Raw genomic sequence first — 22535 nt, 5'->3', positions numbered from 1 at the left:
AGAGGGTATTGGAGCTGTCTCTAGCTTTGAATGCAAATAATCCTGCTCTGGAATAATGAGGGGAGGCTGAAAACGCAGACTTTGTCCTCTACCTCCTATCTGCCTTCCACAGCCCACCCTGTGCCCCAGTGAGTGTCAGTGTCCCCCATGTACACATAGAGCATGGCCTTGCAGAGTCTTTGATGTGGAGTCACAAGAACCACATGCTTGCCTCTCCAGGGCACACATTCCAGAAATGGCCAACACTGAGTCACTGATCTCTTAGCAGAGAATGGAGAATGTGGAGCAGATGGCCACTCTTACCCCTAGCTGGATCTGAGGGAATGCCAAAGGACAGTGAGGGGACATGAGAGTGATGAAAGGATGCTGAGGGACATTTAGGTGATGCCAGAGAGCATTGGGGGTTACCAGAGGGTATTGATGGAATGCCAGAGGGTATTGAGACTACACCAGAGAACACTGAGGAGGTCCCAGATGGCAGTTAGGTGATGCCAGGGTTTGAGAGGATTTCAGAGGGCAGTAGGGGCACTGAGAGGATTCCATAATGATAGGACACCAGAGGGTCTTCTGAGGACACTAAAGGACAGTGAGGTGGCATGGTGGTGAGGTGACATCAAAGGATGATGAGATGGCAGGGCAATGTGGGGACTTCAGAGGATATTGAGAAGTTGCCAGAGGGTATTGAGGGGACACCAGAGGGTGATGATGGGACACCAATTTATTGGACAGCAGAGCTGGGGGATGGGGCAGGATGTACCCAGCTTCTGGTCAGCAGCTACATTGTCAGTTCCTGTGGAAAAATGTGGAAGGAGAGGGTCATGATGTAGAGCCAAATCAGGACCTCACCCGAGGCCTCCAGGGACAGCTGGGAGGTGGGGGTGGGGCCAATGCTTACTCACCATGATGGCATTGACGATGTCACTGTGGTTGTCCCTTAGGGCCCGCACAGCCTTGGCCCTGGACACATTGGCCTGGGCCATCACCAGCTCAATGTCACGTAGCTCTAAGCCTGCCTCGTCCACCTGGTGGGGTGAAGTAGGGAGATGATAAGCTGCTTGAGGCCTCTGGGCCAGGGCTCTCCTGACACAAGGCCTTAGGCAGAAGCCCTCCACACAGAGTCTTGGAGCCCTTTAGCCTCACCTCCTCCTCGTCCTCCTCTTCTTCCTCTTCCTCACACTCTGGCCTCACCCGGGGTCCAGGTGCCGACTCAGGGACCAGGGCTGAGGACTCCGAGGGCACCTTGAACTTCTCTGCTGCAGCTTTGTGCACTTGCTGGGATAGGTCCTCAATCTGTAGCATGGAACAGCTGTGTCAGTAGGGCCTGCACACTCCCTGTCTATCTGCCTCATCCCTGTTTCCCTGGTCATCACCACTGCCACAGCCACAGCTAGGACAAACCTTGGCCTCGCCAAAGACCACATAGGTGTCTGAGGCGGGGCTCTTGAAGACATCAGGCTTGGCGATGACAAAGAGGATGTTCTTGGACTTCTGGATAGTGATCCTGGTGACTCCCTGAATCTGCCGCAAGCCCAGTTTCGACATTGCCTGAGGCAGAGGGTAAAGATGGTTCAGACCTGCTATAGGCCCAACCAGAAAAGGCAGGTAGCACAGTGCCTGGCAGGCAAACACCTCACCCCAACTTCCCCATGACCCTGAGTGACCAGTCCTTCCCTGTGTGTACTAGCCTCTGGAGGAGGCTGACCTTCATCCATATGACCACCATGCCATTCCAGCCCAAACTCTTTAGGGGAAGGTGCATGGGTTATTAGATTTGACCCACAGGTCTTTCCTATGGATACTATTTCATTAGTTATGGGGTATGACCCATCTTGGTAAAGATGTCCCCCTGTGCAGATGGTGCTAGTACTGGGGTCAGAAGGGGAGCTCCCAGCCTACTTTTCGAGCCTTCTTTTCACTGCGACTCTGCTTGGCTTTGGCGATGGTCTCCTCACTGCTGCCTGTTGGGGCCTGTGGAAAGGTGAGGGCTGAGCACCTGTGGGTGGGAGTGTAGGGCCCACCTAAGGGCCAACCTCTCCCCCAGACTGGGCACCTGGGATGGGCACTGCACCATCTGAGGCGCTGAGATGTCCTGCTCGTCCAACTCTGCTGACGACTCCCCGTGACTATCCGAGTGCTGGCCTGAGCCCAGGGCCCGAGGTGAGTCTGGGGAAGGGAAGAGAGGTGTGAGAATGACTCCCCTAGATGGGCCCCTGGCCCTACTTCATCATGAATTGGAGCTGGGGGTCTGGACATATCATCACACCACTGCAGAGGTCCTCTAGCCTAGGACGGCAGTGCTTACCCTGGAGAGGACTAACTGCCCAAGCCTGGGGCTCCCACCCCTACATTCCCCCTCACCTTCTTCCAGGCTGTCCTCGTCCTCTTGCTGTTCTAGGGCTGGGAGTCCTTGAGGGCTCAATGGGCTCTGGGTCCCAGAGGGAGGAGGCACTTGGCTGGGTGGCAAGATCTGAGAGGCCAGGTCTTTGGCCAGATCTTTGGCATCCGTGGGGGCCGCCTTGGGGATGAGGAGTGGGTGGTGGCTGGAGAGGCTGATCTGCTGCCCTGTCCCCAGAGGCTGGGTGTTTCCTGAGGCAGCAGCAGCAGCAGTGGCCCCCTGGGCTACTGCCCGAGACATGTGAAGGCCCCGAGAGGTTGGTGGCTCCTCACCCTCCACAGAGTCTTCCTGCAGGTTCTGGCACAAGCGAGAGTTAGGGGGTCCCAGGGCCAGTGGGGCTTCCCCAGCAAGAACACCAGGATCAGAGGGGTCAGGGTCTGAGAGCCTGTCTTGAGGTGTACTAGGCCGGCCCCTGGCAGGGTTTTCTGGGAGTTGTAGTGGGGAGGATTTGAGCATACCAGGTGCTCTCTGGGGCTGCTTTCCATTGCCTAGGCCTAGCGAAGGCTCCAACCACTGGGAAGGTGATACAGAAGGGGTAAGCTCTTTAGGGAAGTCCCTGACCAGCCTGGATGCAGCCTTTGCTGGGGACTTTGGGCCTGAACTTAGCCTGGCCTCTTTGGCCACAGCTAAGGGAAGTCTGGGTTCCAGGGTGGCCTTGCTGCTTAGACCCCTTCCTTTCTTGGCTGGGCTCAGGGTCTGTGCCTGTGTGACCTCCGGGCAGGCAGTAGGACATGCCTTGGGAGCCTCTCTCACACCTTGGGGCACTGATGCAGGCCCACCTTCCTGTGCTGGTGGCTTGGGGCCTACACCCCTCTTGCTCTTAGCCCCCAGGGCCTCCTTTGGAGGCGAATAGGTCTTGGCCCCATCACCCACGTACACACAGGCTTCAAGACATATTTCCCCCTCAGGTGCCGAAAGGTCCACAGCTACTTCTTTTCCAGTGCCAGAGGCAGGTTCAGGGGGACCAGGGGCCTCCATGCCTAAGGTGGGACCTGCCTCTTCCCTTGGGGCCCAAGGAGTTCCAGTCTTTGCAGTTGGTTCTGGGCCATCCTTTTGGGTCTGGTTCAAGGCTGAAGGCTCTGGGTCTCCATCAGGGCCTGCATCATGCTCCCCAGGCTCTGGCCTTAGTTCTAAGGCCAGACCTAATTCCTGCTGGGTCACAGAAGCCATGAGCTTATTCCCTGGGGCCCCATGGGTGTCTCCAGCCATGGGCTCCGAGGCTAAGGTGAGTCCTGCATCTTGCAAGGGTGGAAGTGCTCTCTCAGGGGAGCTCTGTGGTATGGTGATACTCTCTTCAGCTTGTTGGGGCTCTGGTTTGGCCCCAGCCATAAGCTCCAGACCTGAGGTGGGATCTGCATCTTGCCCAGGTGGAAGTGCTGCCTCAGGGGAGTCTTGGGGTATGGTGACATTCTCTTCAGCCTGCTGAGGCCCTGGTGTGGCTGCAGCCTCGAGCTCTAGGCTTGAGGTGGGATCTGCATCTTGCAGGGGTGGAAATTTTGTCTCAGGGGAGTCCTGGAGTATGGTGACACTCTCTTCAGCCTGCTGGGGCCCTGGTGTGGCTGTAGCCACAGGCTCTAGGCCTGAGGTGGGATCTGCATCTTGCAGGGGTGGAAGTGCTGTCTCAAGGGAGTCCTGGGATATGGTGACACACTCTTCAGCCTGCTCGGGCTCTGTTATGGCCCCAGCCACAAACTCCAGGCCTGAGGTGGGACCTGCATCTTGCAGGGGTGGAAGTTCTGTCTCAGGGGAGTCCTGGGGTATGGTGACACTCTTTTCAGCCTGCTGGGGCCCTGGTGTGGCTATAGCCACAGGCTCTAGGCCTGAGGTGGGATCTGCATCTTGCAGGGGTGGAAGTTCTGTCTCAGGCGAGTCCTGGAATATGGTGATACTCTCTTCAGCCTGCTGGGGCCCTGGTGTAGCTATAGCCACAGGCTCTAGGCCTGAGGTGGGACCTGCATCTTGCAGGGGTGGAAGTTCTGTCTCAGGGGAGTCCTGGAGTATGGTGACACACTCTTCAGCCTGCTGGGGCCCTGGTGTGGCTATAGCCACAGGCTCTAGGCCTGAGGTGGGATCTGCATCTTGCAGGGGTGGAAGTTCTGTCTCAGGAGAGTCCTGGGATATGGTAACATTCTCTTCAGCCTGCTGAAGCCCTGGTGTGACTTCAGCCAGAGGTTCTAGGCCTGAGGTGGGATCTGCATCTTGCAGGGGTGGAAGTTCTGTCTCATGGGAGTCCTGGAGTATGGTGACACACTCTTCAGCCTGCTGAAGCCCTTGTGTGGCTTCAGCCAGAGGTTCTAGGCCTGAGGTGGGATCTGTATCTTGCAGGGGTGGAAATGCTGTCTCAGGGGAGTCCTGGGGTACGGTGACACTCTCTTCAACCTGCTGGGGCTCTATTGTGGCCCCAGCCACAGACTCCAGTCCTGAGGTGGGACCTGCATGTTGCAGGGATGGAAGTTCTGTCTCAGGGGAGTCCTGGAGTATGGTGACACACTCTTCAGCCTGCTGAAGCCCTTGTGTGGCTTCAGCCAGAGGTTCTAGGCCCAAGGTGGGATCTGTATCTTGCAGGGGTGGAAATGCTGTCTCAGGGGAGTCCTGGGGTACGGTGACACTCTCTTCAACCTGCTGGGGCTCTATTATGGCCCCAGCCACAGACTCCAGTCCTGAGGTGGGACCTGCATGTTGCAGGGGTGGAAGTTCTGTCTCAGGGGAGTCCTGGAGTATGGTGACACACTCTTCAGCCTGCTGAAGCCCTGGTGTGGCTTCAGTCAGAGGTTCTAGGCCCAAGGTGGGATCTGTATCTTGCAGGGGTGGAAATGCTGTCTCAGTGGAGTCCTGGGGTACAGTGACACTCTCTTCAGCCTGCTGGGGCCCTGGTGTGGTTGCAGCCACAGGCTCTAGGCCCGAGGTGGGACCTGCATCTTGCAGGGGTGGAAGTTCTGTCTCAGGGGAGTCCTGGGGTATGGTGACACACTCTTCAGTCTGTTGGGGCTCTGTTATGGCCCCAGCCACAGATTCCAGGCCTGAGGTGGCATCTGCATCTTGCCCAGGTGGAAGTTCTGTCTCAGTGTAGTTCTGGGGTACGGTGACACACTCTTCAGCCTGTTGGGGCTCTATTATGGCCCCAGCCACAGATTCCAGGCCTAAGGTGGTATCCGCATGTTGCAGGGGTGGAAGTTCTGTTTCAGGGGAGTCCTGGGGTATAGTGATACTCTCTTCAGCCTGCTGAGGCCCTGGTGTGGCTGCCGCTATAGGCTCTAGGCCCAAGGTAGGATCTGCATCTTGCAGTGGTGGAAGTTCTGTCTCAGGGGGGTCCTGGGGTATGGTGACCCTCCCTTCAGCCTGCTGGGGCTCTGTTATGGCCCCAGCCACGGTCTCTAAGCCCCATGTGGAATCTGCATCTTGCAGGGGTGGAGGCATTTGGGGTACGGTGACAATCTCTTCAGGCTGCTGGGGCTCTGGTGTGGCCCCAGCCATAGGCTCTAGGCCTAAAGTGGGATCTGCTTCCTGAAGGGGTGAAAGTGCTGCCTCAGGAGAGTCCTCGAGTAGAATGCCACCCCCTTCAGCCTGCTGGAGCCCCTGTGTGGCTGCAACTACAGTCTCCAGGCCTGAGGGGAGACCTCGGTCCTCTTCCTTTGAGTTCTCAGGAGGCTCTGTGTACAAGGTGGGACTTGCTGCTTCTTGAAGAACTGGTTGTGGTTCTACAATGATGGGCTCCTGACCTAAGGTAGCACTCATCACCTCCTTGGAAAGCTGAAGCAGTGCCCTAGTGGCAGGTGCTTGTCCAGTGGTAGAGTCAGCTTCTTCTTCACCAACCTGAGGGGGCACCCTGGAAGCCGCCTCCATCTGAAGGCCTAGGGCTGCCTGCAGAGCATGAGGGGTCACAGTAGTTTCAGACTCTTGGCTTAAAGCAAGGCCTTCTTCCATTTCTGAAGTTGATTCCTGGCTGTGGGCGAGATGAGCCTCTCCCTCTGAGACCTGAGGGTTGGTTACTGTTCTGATGGCCTCTGGGCTCCAGAAAGCAGTCCCCCTTCTATGCTCCTGCTCTGTCTTCTGGGCACTGTCCTGCAGCAGGGCACTGGGCTGGGCATGGGGTTCCCCACTATACAGCCTATCATCATCTGCCCCTGCATAGGAGGCTGAGTCCGAGTCAGAGGAGGCTGCAGAGGTGTCATCCCGGAAGGCAAAGGCCTCATCCATGCCCTCAATGATGGACAGGTCAGATAGTGACTGCAGGAAGGAGGCAGATGTGCTATCCTCCTCACCCTCTCCGGCCAGGTCCCCATCTGGAGCAGGAACATTAGCTGCCACCTCCTCCTCTTCTGGGGGCAGTGGTGTCACCTCCACTGCCTCCACCTGGAAGATGAGGCTGCCCTGAAAGGGCAGGAGGGCTGCAGGGATCATTGGGTCATTGGCTAGGAAGTCCAGGTCGAAGAAGTGGCCCTCCTGGTCCCAGGAAGAGCTACTGTCTGCTGAAAGACTAGACTCAGAAGATAGGGATTCGGGAGGCACAGTGGGATGGGGCTCTTGTTCATCTGCTACAGACCCCTGTGGGGAGAGGCCCCAGTCTGAGGGGAAGTCCAGCCCTTCAGCTGGGGCCAGCAGGCTGAGGGAACAGGATGGTGATGAGGTCCAGCTGTCCCCATCTGCCGTGATGTATGAGCCTGAGGGCGAGGCAGGTGGAGAGTCCAACAGCTCATCCTCTGGGTCCCAGGTGTCCCTATGGGGCCCATGGCTGGGAAGCAGGATGTAGGTTGTCTTGGTGGGAGTGGAGGGAGGGGTGAAGTAGGAATCAGGGTCTGGGGGAGGGGAAGGCACAGGAGGATCACCCTGAGAATACAGCTCGGAAGGTGGGTACAGGTCGGTGAGCCCACCCTCCTGATCCCTGAGCACTGGTAGGCCTGCCCTGGGTGACTGGGGTGCCTGGCATGTCTCCTCGCCCATCACAATCCGGGGCTCCAGGGTGGCAGGGAGAGGGCCCTTAGTGAGCAGAGCCTCAGGGGGCTGACCCTCATCAGGCAAAGCCTGTGGGAGGGGGCCCTCGGAGAGGAGTGTTGGGTTTGGGCTGCCTTCCGCTGGGTCTGCCCAGGCTGAAGGGGCCCCACCAGGCACTGCATCCCAGCTGGCTCCCTCAGGCTGGGGCCGGGCACCTGGCTTGCTGGGCAGGAACGTGAGGGTCAGGGAGCTGGGCTCTGGGATCAGGGCATGGGGCTCCCGCCGGTCCTCTCTCAGGATGGTGGCAGCAGCTGCATCACAAGAGAGCTCTGTGGAGACAGAGAAGAACGTGAAGCACCCAGACACATCTCCAGACCAAGTGAGGTGAAGAGCTGAGCATGGGACGGGAAACAGATGTCCATTGAAAGAGGCCCAGTGGAGAGCTGGTTGGGGAAGACAGGAGGGAGAAGAGAATGGTGGTGTGGGTTGCATTTAAGGGAAAATTTCCAGGGGTTTTGACAGAGAACAGAACTGCTGACAGTAGCTTTGCAGAATGGGGGCTTGCAGGCAGTGTTGCTGTGTGTGTTATAAACTCATGATTTTCTTGGGGACACTTTAGCAAAGATGCAACTAGCATTTCCATCTTTTTTTTTTTTTTTTTTTTTTTTGAGACTAGATTGCTGATTCCTTTCTAGTTAATCAGTATGATTTAGCTGGGCTTAGCTGGAGTGGATAGCAATCAGAATCTGCTGGACAGTGCCTTCCCATGGCAGGAGCGTGGGCCCTCCCACACTGCACAGCTCTGGAACATTACAGGTCTCACATATGCCTACTGTAAAATACGGGCTTTGCCTCTTTGGCCCATCTCTCTCCTATATTGCTGCCAACACTTGAGATCAACCTGTCCCCTCAGGGCCCTGTGCCTGGGCTGCTCCCTGTGGCATATGGGAGGAGGGAAACCAGGGGCTCTGAATGCAGTCAAGTTTCTGAAGAATGGAGACAGGTGTTTACCACAGAAATTGAATTGGAGCATCCATCTAGAAAGGCAGTGGTGGGAAATAATGGTGATCATGCAACTCAGTGGGAGCAGGACAGCTACAGGAGGGCTAATGGAGCCCCTGGTCCAGTGCTCCCCAGAGTAGCAGCCATTCCATGATGAGTGCCAAATTCTCCCTTGGGACTGGGAGCTAGGTCCTGCCCTGTAGCCCTTCTCTGGGTCCCAAGGAGCCCCCATGAGGAGGCTACAGGTGCTCAGGAAACCTCCATGGGCTGACACACCTCCAGCTGAAAAGTCCCTTCACATATACACCATGAAGTAACATGGATCAGAAAGCACTTAGGGCACTCAGCAAAGTGAAAGAACACCCCTGGCAAGACTTACCACAACACTCTGCTGGTTTGCTACCTCCTGGTCTCTTGCTGACTGGCATTTTATCATCACTGAGGTCACTCTGCATATGCACTTCTGAATCTTGCGGTTTTCACCAGATATTATCTCATAAGCATTTTTCCCATGTGTGCCAAGTGCTCATAAGCCTCATTTTTTAATGGCCTTGTAACATTCCCTTTTTCACCTCCACCAAAGCCAAAGATGCTTCTATTTGAAGCATCTGCTGAAGGCCCTCCTAGTCCCCCACCCCAGTCCAGGCCAGGTCCTGCTCAAGAGGGGGAGGGGCTGCTTATAGAGGCTGGGCTCCAAGGCTGATGCTTGCCGAGGGATGACTGCTCTACCATGCTCACTGGTGACAGGACAACACTGCCTGCACCTCGGCTTTCTCTCCTACAAAGTGGAGATCAAATAGGATTAGTGGTGAAGTCTAAGAAGGTGCAGCTGCTTTGCCAGGCTGCCGGATTTGCCCTCAGCAGCCTCAGGGCATTGAGAGCTCATCAACTGAGGGCTGAGCTGCTGGATAAGCCAGGGGGTCCTGAGAGAACAGGGAGCTCCTTCAGGTCCCTTGTGGCACACCTGATATCCAACAGTGGGAGTGGGTGTGGCTGGTGGGCATAATTGGGTGCTCTAAAACTGCACTGCACTGACCCCCTGATATGCCTCCAGGGTAGGAGAAGGGCTGAATTGGCCAAGGTTAGAATGGAAGGAAAAGAAAAGGCCAAAGTTTTTTGTGACTCATTCAAGGTCACCAAACAAGCCAGAACAGAGCCAGCACATGATCCTGTTTCTGTGGAGTCTCATCCTGGACTGCCTGTTTCCCAAGAGCAGAGGTGATAACTGTGTCACCTCATAGCCATGCCATTGACCCTACACTGTCGACAGCCCAGGTGACTTCTTGTTCACAGCAAGGTGCCCTTGGCCCTGCCCAAGCCACACATGGCCAACCTCCCAGCAGAAACCATCCAGGCTCTGACTGCCCAGGCCAAGTGGACCGACCTATAGTCTAAACCAACATTTGTTGACCCAGCCTTTCCAGGGATCCGGTGGTCTGCACAATGGGGCGTTGCTGGTGAGGCCACCTCCCCAGGGCCTCCCACCTTCCAGACCCAGATCTGCTGTTTCTCCCCCAAGTTGCTCTCCCTCTGGCCTTCCTATATCTCCAGCCAGTTCTGCTCCTCTCTCCTGTGCCTGGCCAGTCCCCAGCCCTTGGAAGCCCAGGCTGCAGTTGAGGACTGTCTGGGTGGGCGCCGGATCAGCCTGCAGGGACCCCATAGGCCTCCCGCCTCCGAACCCGAACCCGTAGCCTTCAGACCTGGAGGCTGGTAGCTCTGCACGGACAATGGGACGCCAGCGGGGCGCGGCTGCCAGAACAGGCGGGAGGAGCCCAAAGACCCCAGGGTCAGAGGCCAAGGGCGCTTCTGGCTCGCAGGAGCACTCCCTGAGTCCCATCCCGCTCTTGCCCTAAGTCCTGAGTTGGGGGCAGGGTTCGAGTGTAGGGAAGGGCAGAGCTTGGAAATGACTAGGACTGGCCGGCGAGCGAGGCAGAGGGACGAAGGAGGGAATAGGCCGGATAGAGAATTGGGCCTGAGAGGAGAGGGGCCGCGGTCTCACCTGTGCGGGGCCCAGGCCCACTAGCCTCAGGCAGCGGTAACTCGGCGCAGGCAGCCTCCCCGGGCATGGCCTCGACGTGCGCCCGCCTGTCCCTCTGTCCCTCGGTCCGTCTGTCCGTACAGTCGCCCGGCGTAGCCTGAGCGGCCACCGCCCCTCAGCTGGCGGGGAGGGGGAGCGGAGTGTGGATGACGTCAGCGCAGCCCCGCCCGCCCAGCGGCCTGAGTGAGCGTGCGCGGGCGAGCCAGGCACTGCGGAGCGCGATGTCGCGGGTGGGGGGTGCTCCCTCCCTACCCAACCGGTTGAGGTCTTCCTCCTGTGGTGTACGAATCCGAGCAGGCGTGGGGCGCCTGCGCCCCGCCCAGCCTTTCCCGCAGCATCCCCCTCCCTTTACCAGGGAGGGATTCGAAGACATTCGGGGTCTGGACACCTCCCCGGTGGCATCACCCCTTAGCTGGGAATAGGCGGAGGCGTCTCTAGAACCAAGGTTTCAGGGTCCGGGGAGGAGCCTCAGGGAGATACTGTCAGAGACAGCCCACCCTTCTCTGACTAGGCGAAGGGCACAGGAGGCCCGGAGTGGGGAGGGAACCCCGCCCAGCTTGATGCCTGCATCCAAAAGATGAGTTGGAGCCGCAGCTTTGGAGTGATTGGTTGGTCCTTGCAGTCGTCGGTCTCCATGGCAACCGCCTCCAGTCTCTGTGGCAACCAGAGATGGAGCTTAAGAGAGCGCAGCGGGGAAGGTGGATCCAGACGAGCTCCTGGGCCAAGCTGGGTCTCTGGGTTTCCTGGCAGCGTGATGATCTGCTCCCACCCCTTCACCCCTCAGTTCTCTAGGCATGGGGAGGAAAAGAAAAGAAAAACTCCTCCTTCCATTCCTGGCAGCTGCCCCTGCCACACCTCCAAGGATGAAGCCCGCCCCGCCCCTTGGTTTTTCTGAAATGCGCGATTGCTTCCACTCAGGCCGCTGCACCGCCTAGATTCACCACCCCACTTCCCCGCACGGTGCCAGGCACTGAGAGACCGATGAATGACACATTGTCATTTCTGAACTGGGGTAGAAAAAAATCAAGAGCAGCCATTGTGGCAAGCAGGGAGGGAGCCTCCAACTTCCTCATTCTTCTGATTCTATCACAAAGCTCAGGAAGTCAGGTCTATCCCCGACTCCTCAGAACCTGCCTCAAGGCCCAGCGTTGCACATCTACCCTGCATTCCTCTTAGTTGCTGTCAGTCCATCCATTTTTCCCGCTGGTGTGCAACTTTCTTCCGCCTTTCCTTTACATCTTTTACGTAAGGACCTTCATTTCCATCTCCTCCTCCTGTGAATGCTCTCCTGTTTTCTTAGCTGAATTCTAAGCTTGCTGCTCTGACACATGCCTATCATGAAAATATCATGGATTCTTAGAAATCAAATTCCCTATAAATGCCCTGGAAAACTATAAATCCAGGGCATAAAAGAGAAAGCCAAAGTAGAATCCTTAAAGATGAAATGAAGGGGAGCGGGTGAGGGATCAGGTGAACAGCATAGCTAGTAGAGCGTCTTCCCAGTAGACGACCTAGGCCTGGCATTTCCTTACCTCAATCTACCAACAGGAGAACCAGGTAGATTTCTTCATTCCCATACAGAGTGAAGGCCTGCTGACACCACCAGCTGAGCATGGCAAGGAGGCATGTTGGAAAACATGCTGCTTTCCTCCCCAACTCTACCCAGAGGCTCCTGGCACAGGGAGAGGGGGTAGGGAACTAGTAAGGGAGATCCCACAACAAAAAGAAACTATCACTAGGTGTGCTGGACATTCCCAGTGATACAAGAGACTGAGGCCAGATGATCACAAGTTCAAGGCCAGCCTCAGAAATTTAGCCAGACCCTGCCTCTATATAAAAACAATACAAAGGGCCAGGGATGTAGCTCAGTGGTAGAGTATCCTTAGTACTGCAAAGACCAAAAACCCAACCTAAACAAACAAAATGGAGCATATACTTGTACCAGTGAACTCAAACTTGAAATCAACTAAGAGAAAGACAACAGGAAGATCCCTAAACACTTGAGAATTCAATAACACACTTCTAAATAATTCATGGGCCAGAGGAATTATTCAAGGAAAAAAAAATTTTTTTGGCATGGAACTAAATGAAAATAAAACCACAAAATATCAAAATATGTGCTATGAAGCCAAAGCAGTGCAGGGAAGAATATTTGCAGCAATTATAAGAGAAGAAATGTCTCATGCCAACAATTTGATTTCCTATATCAAGAAATCAGGAAAAGGGGGGCTAAGGATGTAGCTCAGTGGTAATGCAATTGTCTAGTGTGCACAAGGCCTTGGGTTCAATCTCCAAAACTGCCAAAAAAACCAAACCAAACAAAAAATAGAAAAAAGAAAGTAGGAAAGAAGAGCAAAATAAACCAACACAGCAGAAGGAAGGGAAATAGTAAAATAAAGACAGAAATCAATGAATATAAAACAGGAAGATGATAAAAGGAATCAATGAAATAAAAACATGGTTCTTTGAAAAAATATAAAATTGGTTAAAACTCTTGCAAGACAAACAAAAATAAAGACACAAATGACCAATATCAGGAGTGAAATGGGGCTAGTGCTATGAAACCTACAAACATTTTAAGGATACCAAGGGGAATGCTACAAACAATTTGATGTATATAAATTCAACAATTTGTAAGTAATGAACTGATTATTTGAAAATCACAAATTCCCAAAACTCAAAATAGATGAGATAGGTAGCTAATGTCCCATAACTATCAAATAATTGAATTTGTAATTTCAAATCTCCTCAAAATAAATCAACATGCATAAGTCCCTGGGTTCAAACCCCTGCCCTGAAAAAAAAGGGGGGGGGCATGTAATTGGGTCGGAGGAGCTAGGTTGTTTCCACTAGAAAATTATACCAAAAATTTAAATTGGAATTAAAACCAATTTAAACAATCTCTTTCAGAAAACAGAAGAGGAGGAAACAATTCCTAATTCATTTTTTTAAGGCAAACAATAGCCCAGCATAATTATTCATGCCTATAATCCCAGCTGTTCAGGAGGGTAAGGCAGGAGAATTTTAAGTTCAAAGCCAGCCTGGGCAACTTAGAGAAAACCAGTCCCAACATATACTAAAAAGGGCTGTTTAAAAAAAAAAAAAAAGAGGATGTAGCTCAGGGGTACAGCACCCCTGGGTTCAATCCCAGTACCAAAAACAAACAAGGCAAGCAGTATCCTGACATGTACCCCTCAAAAACTCTAGACCAGAATCTCACAAATTTAGGAACAAAAATTCTCAATGGATTACTAGCAAATCAAATTTAGCAATGAATAAAAAGAATATACACCATGACCAAGTAGAATTTATTCCAGGTATGCAAGGCTGGTTCAACACTTGAAAATCCATCAAGTTAATTCATAACACCAATATGGTAAATGAGAAAAATTGGACATGGGAGTGTAGCTCAATGACAGAATGTTTACCTAGCATGTAGAAGGCCCTGGGATGGAGCCCAGCTAGTGGGGTGGTGGTTACATTCCAGTAGAGACTGCTGCCTCCTTCACTGAGAACTCAGCTCCTAGAGTAGGTGTCATGCAGAAGTTTGCCACTGAGCTTAAAGATTCTCTCTGGGGGAAAAGAAGCAGGTTGTATGACAGCTTCTGATCTCTTCCCAAATGCACTGACTTCACTTGTAACAGAGGATGGGGAATCACTCTCAAGAGCAGCAGAGGTTGTGGTGAAAGACCATTGAAAGGTGATTTGTGGATCCATTGAAAACAGCCTGGACTACAGGATGACAGTTCACTGGAGAAAACTGAGGAATAAGAAAACTGAGTGCCCTGGGGTTAGAGAAAATATCAAACACTGACCTCAGAAATTATCCCATCTAACAAGACAGTGTGGATTAGCTTGTAGAGGAACTTAGGCCTCAGAGGATTGTTGAAAGCATTAAAACAATCAGTGGTGTGTGTCAGTGGCAATTAGTGGAGTTTAATAGCTAGGTGTGGTCAGACAAAAAGGAAGAGAGTCCTACCAGTACTGGTCATCCTAGGGTGACTGTGGGCATACATAAAGCTGCACTCCCCTGAGAAGGAGTATCAGAGACTTAAAGTATGGGGAAGTGGGGATAGAATTAAAAATAATTGGGCAGGCTGGGTAGTGCACGCCTGTAACCCCAGGAGGCTGAGGTAGGAGGATTGCATGTTCAACACCAGCCTCAGCAAAAGCTAGGTGCTAAGCAACTCAGTGAGACCCTGTTTCCAGATAAAATACAAAATAGGGCTGAGGATGTGGCTCAGTGATTGAGTGCTCCTGAGTTCAATCCCCAGTACCTCCCCAAACAAAACAAAACAAAATGGACACAACCTAATAAGTTCATTGGGGTTGCAAGATTCAGGACCAATATGCAAAAATCAATTATACTGTATACCAACTTGCAATGAGAAATCCAAAATTGAAATTAAGAAAACAATTCCATTTGCAACAGCATTATAAAATAACAAATGCATGAGGTCCTGGGTTTGATCCCCAGCAATGCAAAAAACCAAGCCAAAACAAAAAGATAAAAATCATAAAATACTTAGGAATAAATTTAAAAGTAGTTCAAAACGTGTACTCTGGAAACTTTAAAATACTGTTGAAAAATTAAAGACTAGATAAGTGGGAAAACATTCCATGTTCATGAATCAGAAGATTTAACATTGTTAAGATGGTAACAATATCCAAGATCTAAAGATTCAGAACAATCCTTATCAGAATTCCAACTAACTTCTTTGTACAAACTGACAAACTCATTCTAAAGTTCTCATGAATTGCAAGAGACCCAGAAGAGCCAACCAAAATAATCCATGGAGAAAAATTCAAAATATAACTATGAAACAGTAGTAATCAAAAGACAATATACCATTGGCAAGAGGATATATAGATCAACGGAAGAAAACTGACATTCCAGAAATAAACCTATATATCCATGGTCAACTGATTTTTGACAAGGATGCTAAGACCATTTAGCAAGGGAAAGAATAACAACACTTGGTTCTGGGACAACTAAGTAATTTCATCCAAAAAAATGAAGTTGACAATTTATATCATATATAAAATTAACTCAAAATCATAAAGGAACAAAAGATAAGAGTGAAAATTATAAAACTCTTAGAAAAAAAGCACAAGGGTAAGTATTTGTGACTTTGGATTCACTAAGGAATTCTTAAAAATGACAAAGTACAAGCAGCCCAAGAAAAAAGACAAGTTGGACTATTTCAAAATTCAAAACTTTTGGGGTTGGGGATATGATATGGCTGAGCACTTGCCTAGTATGCATAGGCTCTGGGTTCCAGCCTTGGCACCAACCTCCCTGCCCCAACAACAAGAAAAACAACAAAAATAACAAACACCCAACCAAATGAAAACAATTCAAAACAATGACAAAATTTAAAACTTTTGAGTCTCAAAGGGTATCATCAAGAAAGTGAAAATTATAAACTCAAAGAATGGGAGAAAATATCTGGAACTCATATATATATATATATATATATATATATATATATATATATATTTTTTTTTTTTCTTTTGTATATATACATGGATTAACACATGCACGCAAGTGCGCGCACATGCACATACACACACACACACACACAAGCACTGGGGACATAACCCAGGAGTGCTTTACCACTGAGCCACATCCCAAACCTTTTTTATTTTTTTACTTTGAGACAGAGTCTCGATAACTTGCTTATGGCCTCATTAAATTGCTGAGGCTGGCTTTGAACATGCCATCTTCCTGCCTCAGTCTCCTGAGCTGCTGAGATTATGGGCATGTGCCACTGCTCCCAGATTTTTTGTTATTTGAGACAGAATCTCACCAAGTTGTTTAGGTCTTTGCTAAATTGCTAAGGTTGGCCTTGAATTTGCAATCCTCCCACCTTAGCTTCCATAATTTCTGGGATTACAGGTGTGGCTACTGCAGCCAGCAGAATTCATATGTTTGATAAAGAATTTAACAACAAAAAAAACTAAAAGACAAACTAACATTAAAAATGGGAAAATAACCTGAATAGGTATTTCTCTAAAAAAGATATGCAAGCCGGGTGCGGTGGTACATGCCTGTAATTCCAGCGGAAACAGGAGAATCATGAGTTCAAAGACAACCTCAGGGACCTGGGGGTGTGGCTCAGCAGTAGAGCACTCACCTAGCATGTGCGAGGCCCTGGGTTCAATCCCCTGGTACAAAAAAAAAAAAAAAAGTCAAAATGAACATGGCTAGAATAAAGTCAGGTTACCAGTGTTGCGACTATGGAGAAACTTGAATCTCATACATTGTTAGTGGGAATGTAAAATGGGTGCTGCTCCTTCAGAGAACAGATTGGCATTTTCTTAAAAGATTAAACATAGTTACCATAAACTCAACAATTCCACTCCTAAGTATATCTGCAGTAAAGAGGAAGACACATCCACACACAAACTTGCACACAAATACAGCACCAACAGGTGGACACAACCCAAAGGTCCATCAGTGGATGAATGGGTAAGCAAAATGTCTTACAGTTGTCCCTGCATCAGGGGATTAGTTTCAGTGTAACAGGGGTTCACTTGATGCTTTGACTATATCCCTTGTGGCTTTGAAATGTACATTTTTTTTCTTTTTCTCAACCTTCTCTCTGACCTTCTCATTGATCTTCTTTTCCATAACCTACTCCTTCCTGATCTTCTCTTTCCTGATCTCTCCTCCTTAATCTCATTTTCTTTGAATTACCTCTTTAAAAACCCTCTTTTCCTGCTAATGGGCAGAATCAGTCTTTGGCACTGGAGTCCCCTGTGTTTCTCCTTTGCTGGGAAAGCAATAAGCCTTATTTTTCCTTTTTCTCAAAACCATGTCCTCATTATTGTATTGGCATTGGGAACAAGGACCAAGCTTTCGGCAACACAGGACTGAGAATACCACATTTTTGAATGCTCGTATCCCTTGCTTAAAATGGTAATATTTGCATATGTAACCTGTGTGCATCCTCCCATATACTTTAAATCATCTCTTGATCACTTATAACATCTAATACAAAGTTAATGTATGTAAATAGTTGTTATATGTTTTTGGGCGAATATATAATGACAAGAAAAAGTCTATATATGTGCAGTACAAATGCAATGCTTTTCTAATTCATTTTGTGGTTAGTTGAATCTATAGATGCAGAACCCACAGATACAAAAAGCTAAGTGTAAAAACTATAAATGGACTATTATTTGGTTATAAAATAAATGAATGCTGCTATATGTTAAAACACCAAACTATGTAAATAAACATTATGCTAAATGAAAGAAGTCAGTCACAAAATGCCACATCCTGTAAGATTCCATTCATATTAAAGTTCAGGAGAGGGAAATCTAGAGTCAAAAAGATTAGTGTTGGCTTAAGGCTGTAGGTAGCAGGTGAGCATATAGGGAAGTAAGTTAAAAGGTACACAGTTTCTTTATGAAGTGACAAAAATATTCAAAAATTGATTGTGGTGAGAGTTGTACATATTTGTGAAGAGACTGAAAAACATTGAATTATTCATTTGAAGTAGGCAAGTGAATGAGAACATTAATCACTAATATTTAACATTCATTATTATTATATAATTTAGCAAAAAACAAATATTATTTAATAAAGTTGTTAAAATAAAAGGTATATAGAAGACATAATATCCTTATTTGCAAAAGATATGACTTTATACATAGGAAATATGAATGATACCACTGGTTACTGGTGACGAATTCTGCTCCCTCACATGTTGAACATTAGGGAAGCATATAAAGCAGGGTTCATTTAAAAAGAGGTAGGTAACAAGGTACAATTCCTGGGTCAGGTTACTTTAGCAACAGGTTGGAGCAGGGGCAGTTTATCTTTTTTTTTTTTTTTTTATTTGTAGATGGGCACAATACCTTTATTTTATTTATGTGGTGCTGAGGATCAAACCCAGAGCCTCACTGCATGGGAGACAAGTGCTCTAACACTGAGCCACAACCCCAGCCCAAGGGGCAGGTTATCTTGATAGGGTGGAGGAAAGGCTCAAGGAAGGAATTAACATTTCAATTCCTCCATTCTCTGGATGACCCTTGCCTATCTGCCTGTCTAATTCTGGCTTCCTAAGGAAATAAAAAATGCGTAGGACTGGGAATATAGCTCAGAGGTAGAGCAATTCCCTACCATATACAAGGCCCTGAGATCTGCAGCACCAAAAATAAAAATTCATAAAATCAGGAAGTTCACATAAAAATCAATCCAATTTCTACACTAATAGTGAACATAAGAACAAATAAACAAGAACACAATAGCATTTACAATCACTCTAAAAAACATGCAGTACTTAAGTATGCTTTTTTTTTTTTTTTTTTTTGTACTGGGGATTGAACTCAGGGGTACTTTACTACAGAGCTATATCCTCAGCCCTTTCTATGTTTTATCTTGGGATTTAAGTTATTGAGACTGTTTTTGAACTTGGGATCCTCCTGCCATAGGCTCCCGTCACAGACATTATAGACCTGCCCCAACATACCAGGCTTAGGTATACATTTAACAAAACAAAAACTGAATGATATTGATAAAATGAATCAAAGACTTAAATAAAGAGACACAAGATGTTCAGTAGTCAAGATGTTGCGTCTTCCCAAATTGATCTATAGGTTTAATGCAATTTCTATTAAAATCCCAGTACAGTATTTTTTTCAGGGGGAGGTACTGGGTATTGAACTTAGAGGCATTGGATTACTGAGCCACATCGCCAGCCCATTTGTATTTTATTTAGAGACAGGGTCTCACTGAGTTGCTTAGTACCTTGCTTTTGCTGAGGCTGGCTTTGAACTCCTGATCCTCCTGCCTCAGCCTTCCAATCCACTTAGATTACAGACATGTGCCACCATTCCTGGCCTTTTTTATTCACTTATTTATTCTGTGGACATAGACAAACTTATTCAAAAACTTGAAGGACTGGGGTTGGAGATGTGGCTTGGTGGCAGAGTACTTGTCTAGCATAAGTAAGGCTTGTGTAAGGCTTGGATTTGATCTCCAGCACTGTAAAACAGAACAAAAACTTGATAGAAAGGCTTAGGATATAGTAGGGCTAAAACAAGCTTTAAAAATGTAATCAAAGGGCTCATTCACTCTACCCAATCAAGGCCTATTTTACAGCTACAGTAATCAAGAACACGTGATGATGCAGGTAACAGATCAACAGCACAAAAAGTCAGCAATAAACATACACAAATGTGCCAAATTGACTCCCCCCCCCCGCCCCCCAGTACTAGGGATTGAGCCAAGGGGCATTCTACCACTGAACTACATCCTTCACTCTCATTTTTTTTTTTACCTCAAACAAGGTCTGGCTAAGTTGCTGAGGCTGGCCTCAAACTTGCAATCCTCCTGCCTTAACCTCCCTAGTTGCTGATATTACAGGTGTGCACCACATTCCTGGTCCCAATTGACTTTTTTTTTTTTTTTAATAGAAAGAAAGATTTATTTTAAGGATAGAACAGAAATAGATTTCTCTTAAGGGGCCCCAGAGCTATATGTCTGAGGAAGTGGGGCTATCTTGCCCTTTTTACACATTTTAGATTTCCTTTGTTCTCACACTTTCTCCTCCCTCCAACCTGCCTACTTGACTAGTGACCAAAAGGTGGGCCAAAAGGTGGAGTGATCTAAGGGCAGGAATATGTAGCCGCCAAGAGGGTACCCGCAGGAAAAGAGCAACCCAGGGGGCATTCTTTAGCAATCCCTTGCAGGGAGGAACGATTTCTTGGAGGCAGGTAACTTCATAATAGGCTGCAGGAGGGAATTAACATTAGCATTTATTACCTCTTGAATCAGCAACACACTCTTTTCTGACCCAATCATTCATTATGTACACTGACTGTCCTCCCACCCACAGAAGGGAACCCTTACTGCTGGTAAGGGAAAATGGATGATGACTACCCTGGTTGCTTTGAGCTGAGAAGGGGTGATGTGGAGCAAGCAGTTTGGGTTACCCTTTTAGGAATGTTTTGGATCAGTAGACAGGTTCATAGCAAGTCGTATTTGGAAGTAACAGGTTGTAAAGCCATCTGAGAGGTGGGTGCTTCTCAATGATGATCTCGGTGGGACTGGAGATGAGAATGAGGGCCAAATCCCATTTCCCTGATGGGAAGATTGAACACCTGAGAAACGCTGAGGCAAGTGTAGAAAGCGAGTTTTATTTATTTAAAGGATAGAACAGAGATGGACTTCTCCAAAACGAAGGGGCCCCAGAGCTGTGTCCTTCAGTTGACTTTTTTGGGGGGTTACCAGGGATTGAACTCAGGGGCACTCAAACACTGAGCCATATCCCTAGCCCTATTTTGTTTTTTATTTAGAGATAAGGTCTCACTTAGTTGCTTAGTGCCTCGTTTTTTTGCTGTGGCTGGCTTTGAACTCACTGCCCGCTTTGCCGGACGCCCAAATGACTTTTTTTTTTTAAATTAAACTTTATTTAGGTGCTGATAGAGCTTTACTTTTGCTTATTAAATGTGGTGCTGAGACTCAAACCCAGTGCCTCACACATGCTAGGCAAGCACTCTACCACTGAGCCACCACCCCAACTGACTTTTTGAAGTGGAAAAACATGTCAATGGGAGAGGATAGTCTTTTTTTTTTTTTTTTTTTTTTGTGGTACTAGGGGTTGAACTCAGGAATTACACATGGTAGGCAAGTGCTCTATAACTGAGCTACATACATTCCCAGCCCTTCACTAAACTTTGACACAGGGTCTTGCAAGTTGTCTACATTAGCTTCAAACTTGTGATCCTCCTGCCTCAACCCCACCCCCCCAGCTGCTGTGATTACAGGTATACACCACCATGCCTAGATGGCTTTTTCAACAAATGGTCCTGAGTAGTTGGAAATCGAGAGGTAACAAAAACTTCTCAATTTGGGAGCTGAGTTAGGAGGTTTGCGAGTTCAAAGTCAGCCTCTGCAAAAGTGAGGCGCTAAGCAACTTGGTGAGACTGTCTCTAAATAACATACAAAATAGGGCTGGGGATGTGGCTCAGTGGTTGAGTGACCCTCGAATTCCATCCCTGATACCAAATCGACAACAACAAAACAATTTAAGACTCACAAAAATTGTGCAAATTAAGTTTCTCCATTTGGAGAAAACTTCAGTACATCCTCAAAACGGATCATGGAATTAAAAGTAAAATATAAACTATTAACACTCTTAGGAAAATAACTGAAAAAGTTTCCAAGACCTATATGGGTATGTGAGTAAATGTTGTGGTCAAGCCATATCATGGGATATACAGCTACACAGCTCTGAGGCTGGGGTTGTGGTCAGTGGAAGAGTGTTTGCCTAGCACATGTTGAGACACTGGGTTCAAACTTCAACACCACATAAAAATAAATAAAGGTATTGTGTTCATCTAACAACAACAGAAAAAAAAAAAAAAAAAAAAAGAGCTGCACAGCTCTAAGCAACACAAAGAAATGAGTTATCAGCATATGCAATGATATGAATGAAATCTTGAGAATTCATATTTCTCTAAATCTAAGTCAAAATTGTGTGATCCCCTTTAGGGGATGGCTTTGTGATCCTCCTGCCTCAGCCTCTCCAATCCACTGGGATTACAGGTGTGTGCCATCTCACCTGGCTAGGGGTAGCATTCTTAGGATGACAAAAGAGTAGTAATAAAGGCTCATGGTTGCAGATGGGTTGAGGACAAGAGTTGTCCTATGGCCAACGTGATGATGAGAACAGCTAGCCTGACTTCTGCTTATGTCAGTATTACAGTAGGCCCTTGTCATCCAGTTCTATTAGAGGGAAACATCTGAGTGTTTCTTAATAACTATATGGTGCCCCAATTACCTCAAAATAAAAACCAGTGGCCCCAAGTGGTGGACAGGACAAATACTTATTTTCTTTGATGGAATGGGTTGAGGTGGGGAGAGGTGGTGAGTGGGTTCACCCAATGGCTAGAGGAGACCCACACCACCCACACCCTCTTCAGGTTGGCTCTGCCAATGGGAGTTTCTATTGTTAGTAGAAAGGTACACACCCTAGTGCTTCTCAGCATAAAGGGGGATGCCTCAGGACCCCATCTGGGCAGATGGTTTCCAAAACGGTAGCATAAGGCTTCAGTCAGGGCCTCCCACGTATCTACCCAGCCCTCACATCACCTGTCACCACAAGCCATCACAAGTGGACCTTCCACTTATCTAAGTGTGTAACAAGGGGTGAC

At 48.7% G+C, this 22535-nt stretch overlaps 1 protein-coding gene across 1 annotated transcript; it reads right to left on the bottom strand.

Moving 5' to 3' along the window:
- Positions 1-703: 703 nt before the first annotated feature.
- Nacad (NAC alpha domain containing) lies at positions 704-10532 on the bottom strand. The gene is made up of 8 exons (XM_046437780.2): positions 10329-10532; positions 2359-7656; positions 2051-2163; positions 1897-1968; positions 1399-1545; positions 1141-1290; positions 900-1022; positions 704-790 (listed from the first exon to the last, which is right to left on the bottom strand). The coding sequence occupies exons 1-8, from the start codon at positions 10393-10395 to the stop codon at positions 776-778; spliced, it is 5985 nt and encodes a 1994-aa protein (XP_046293736.1). The 5' UTR covers positions 10396-10532; the 3' UTR covers positions 704-775.
- Between the last annotated feature and the right edge of the window lie 12003 nt (positions 10533-22535).

This window comes from Marmota monax, unplaced genomic scaffold (genome assembly GCF_021218885.2).
Source record: "Marmota monax isolate L192 unplaced genomic scaffold, Marmota_monax_Labrador192_F-V1.1 WCK01_AAM20220418_F8-fsc00109, whole genome shotgun sequence".
NCBI lineage: Eukaryota > Metazoa > Chordata > Mammalia > Rodentia > Sciuridae > Marmota > Marmota monax.
This window is presented reverse-complemented; position numbering and strand designations above follow the sequence as displayed.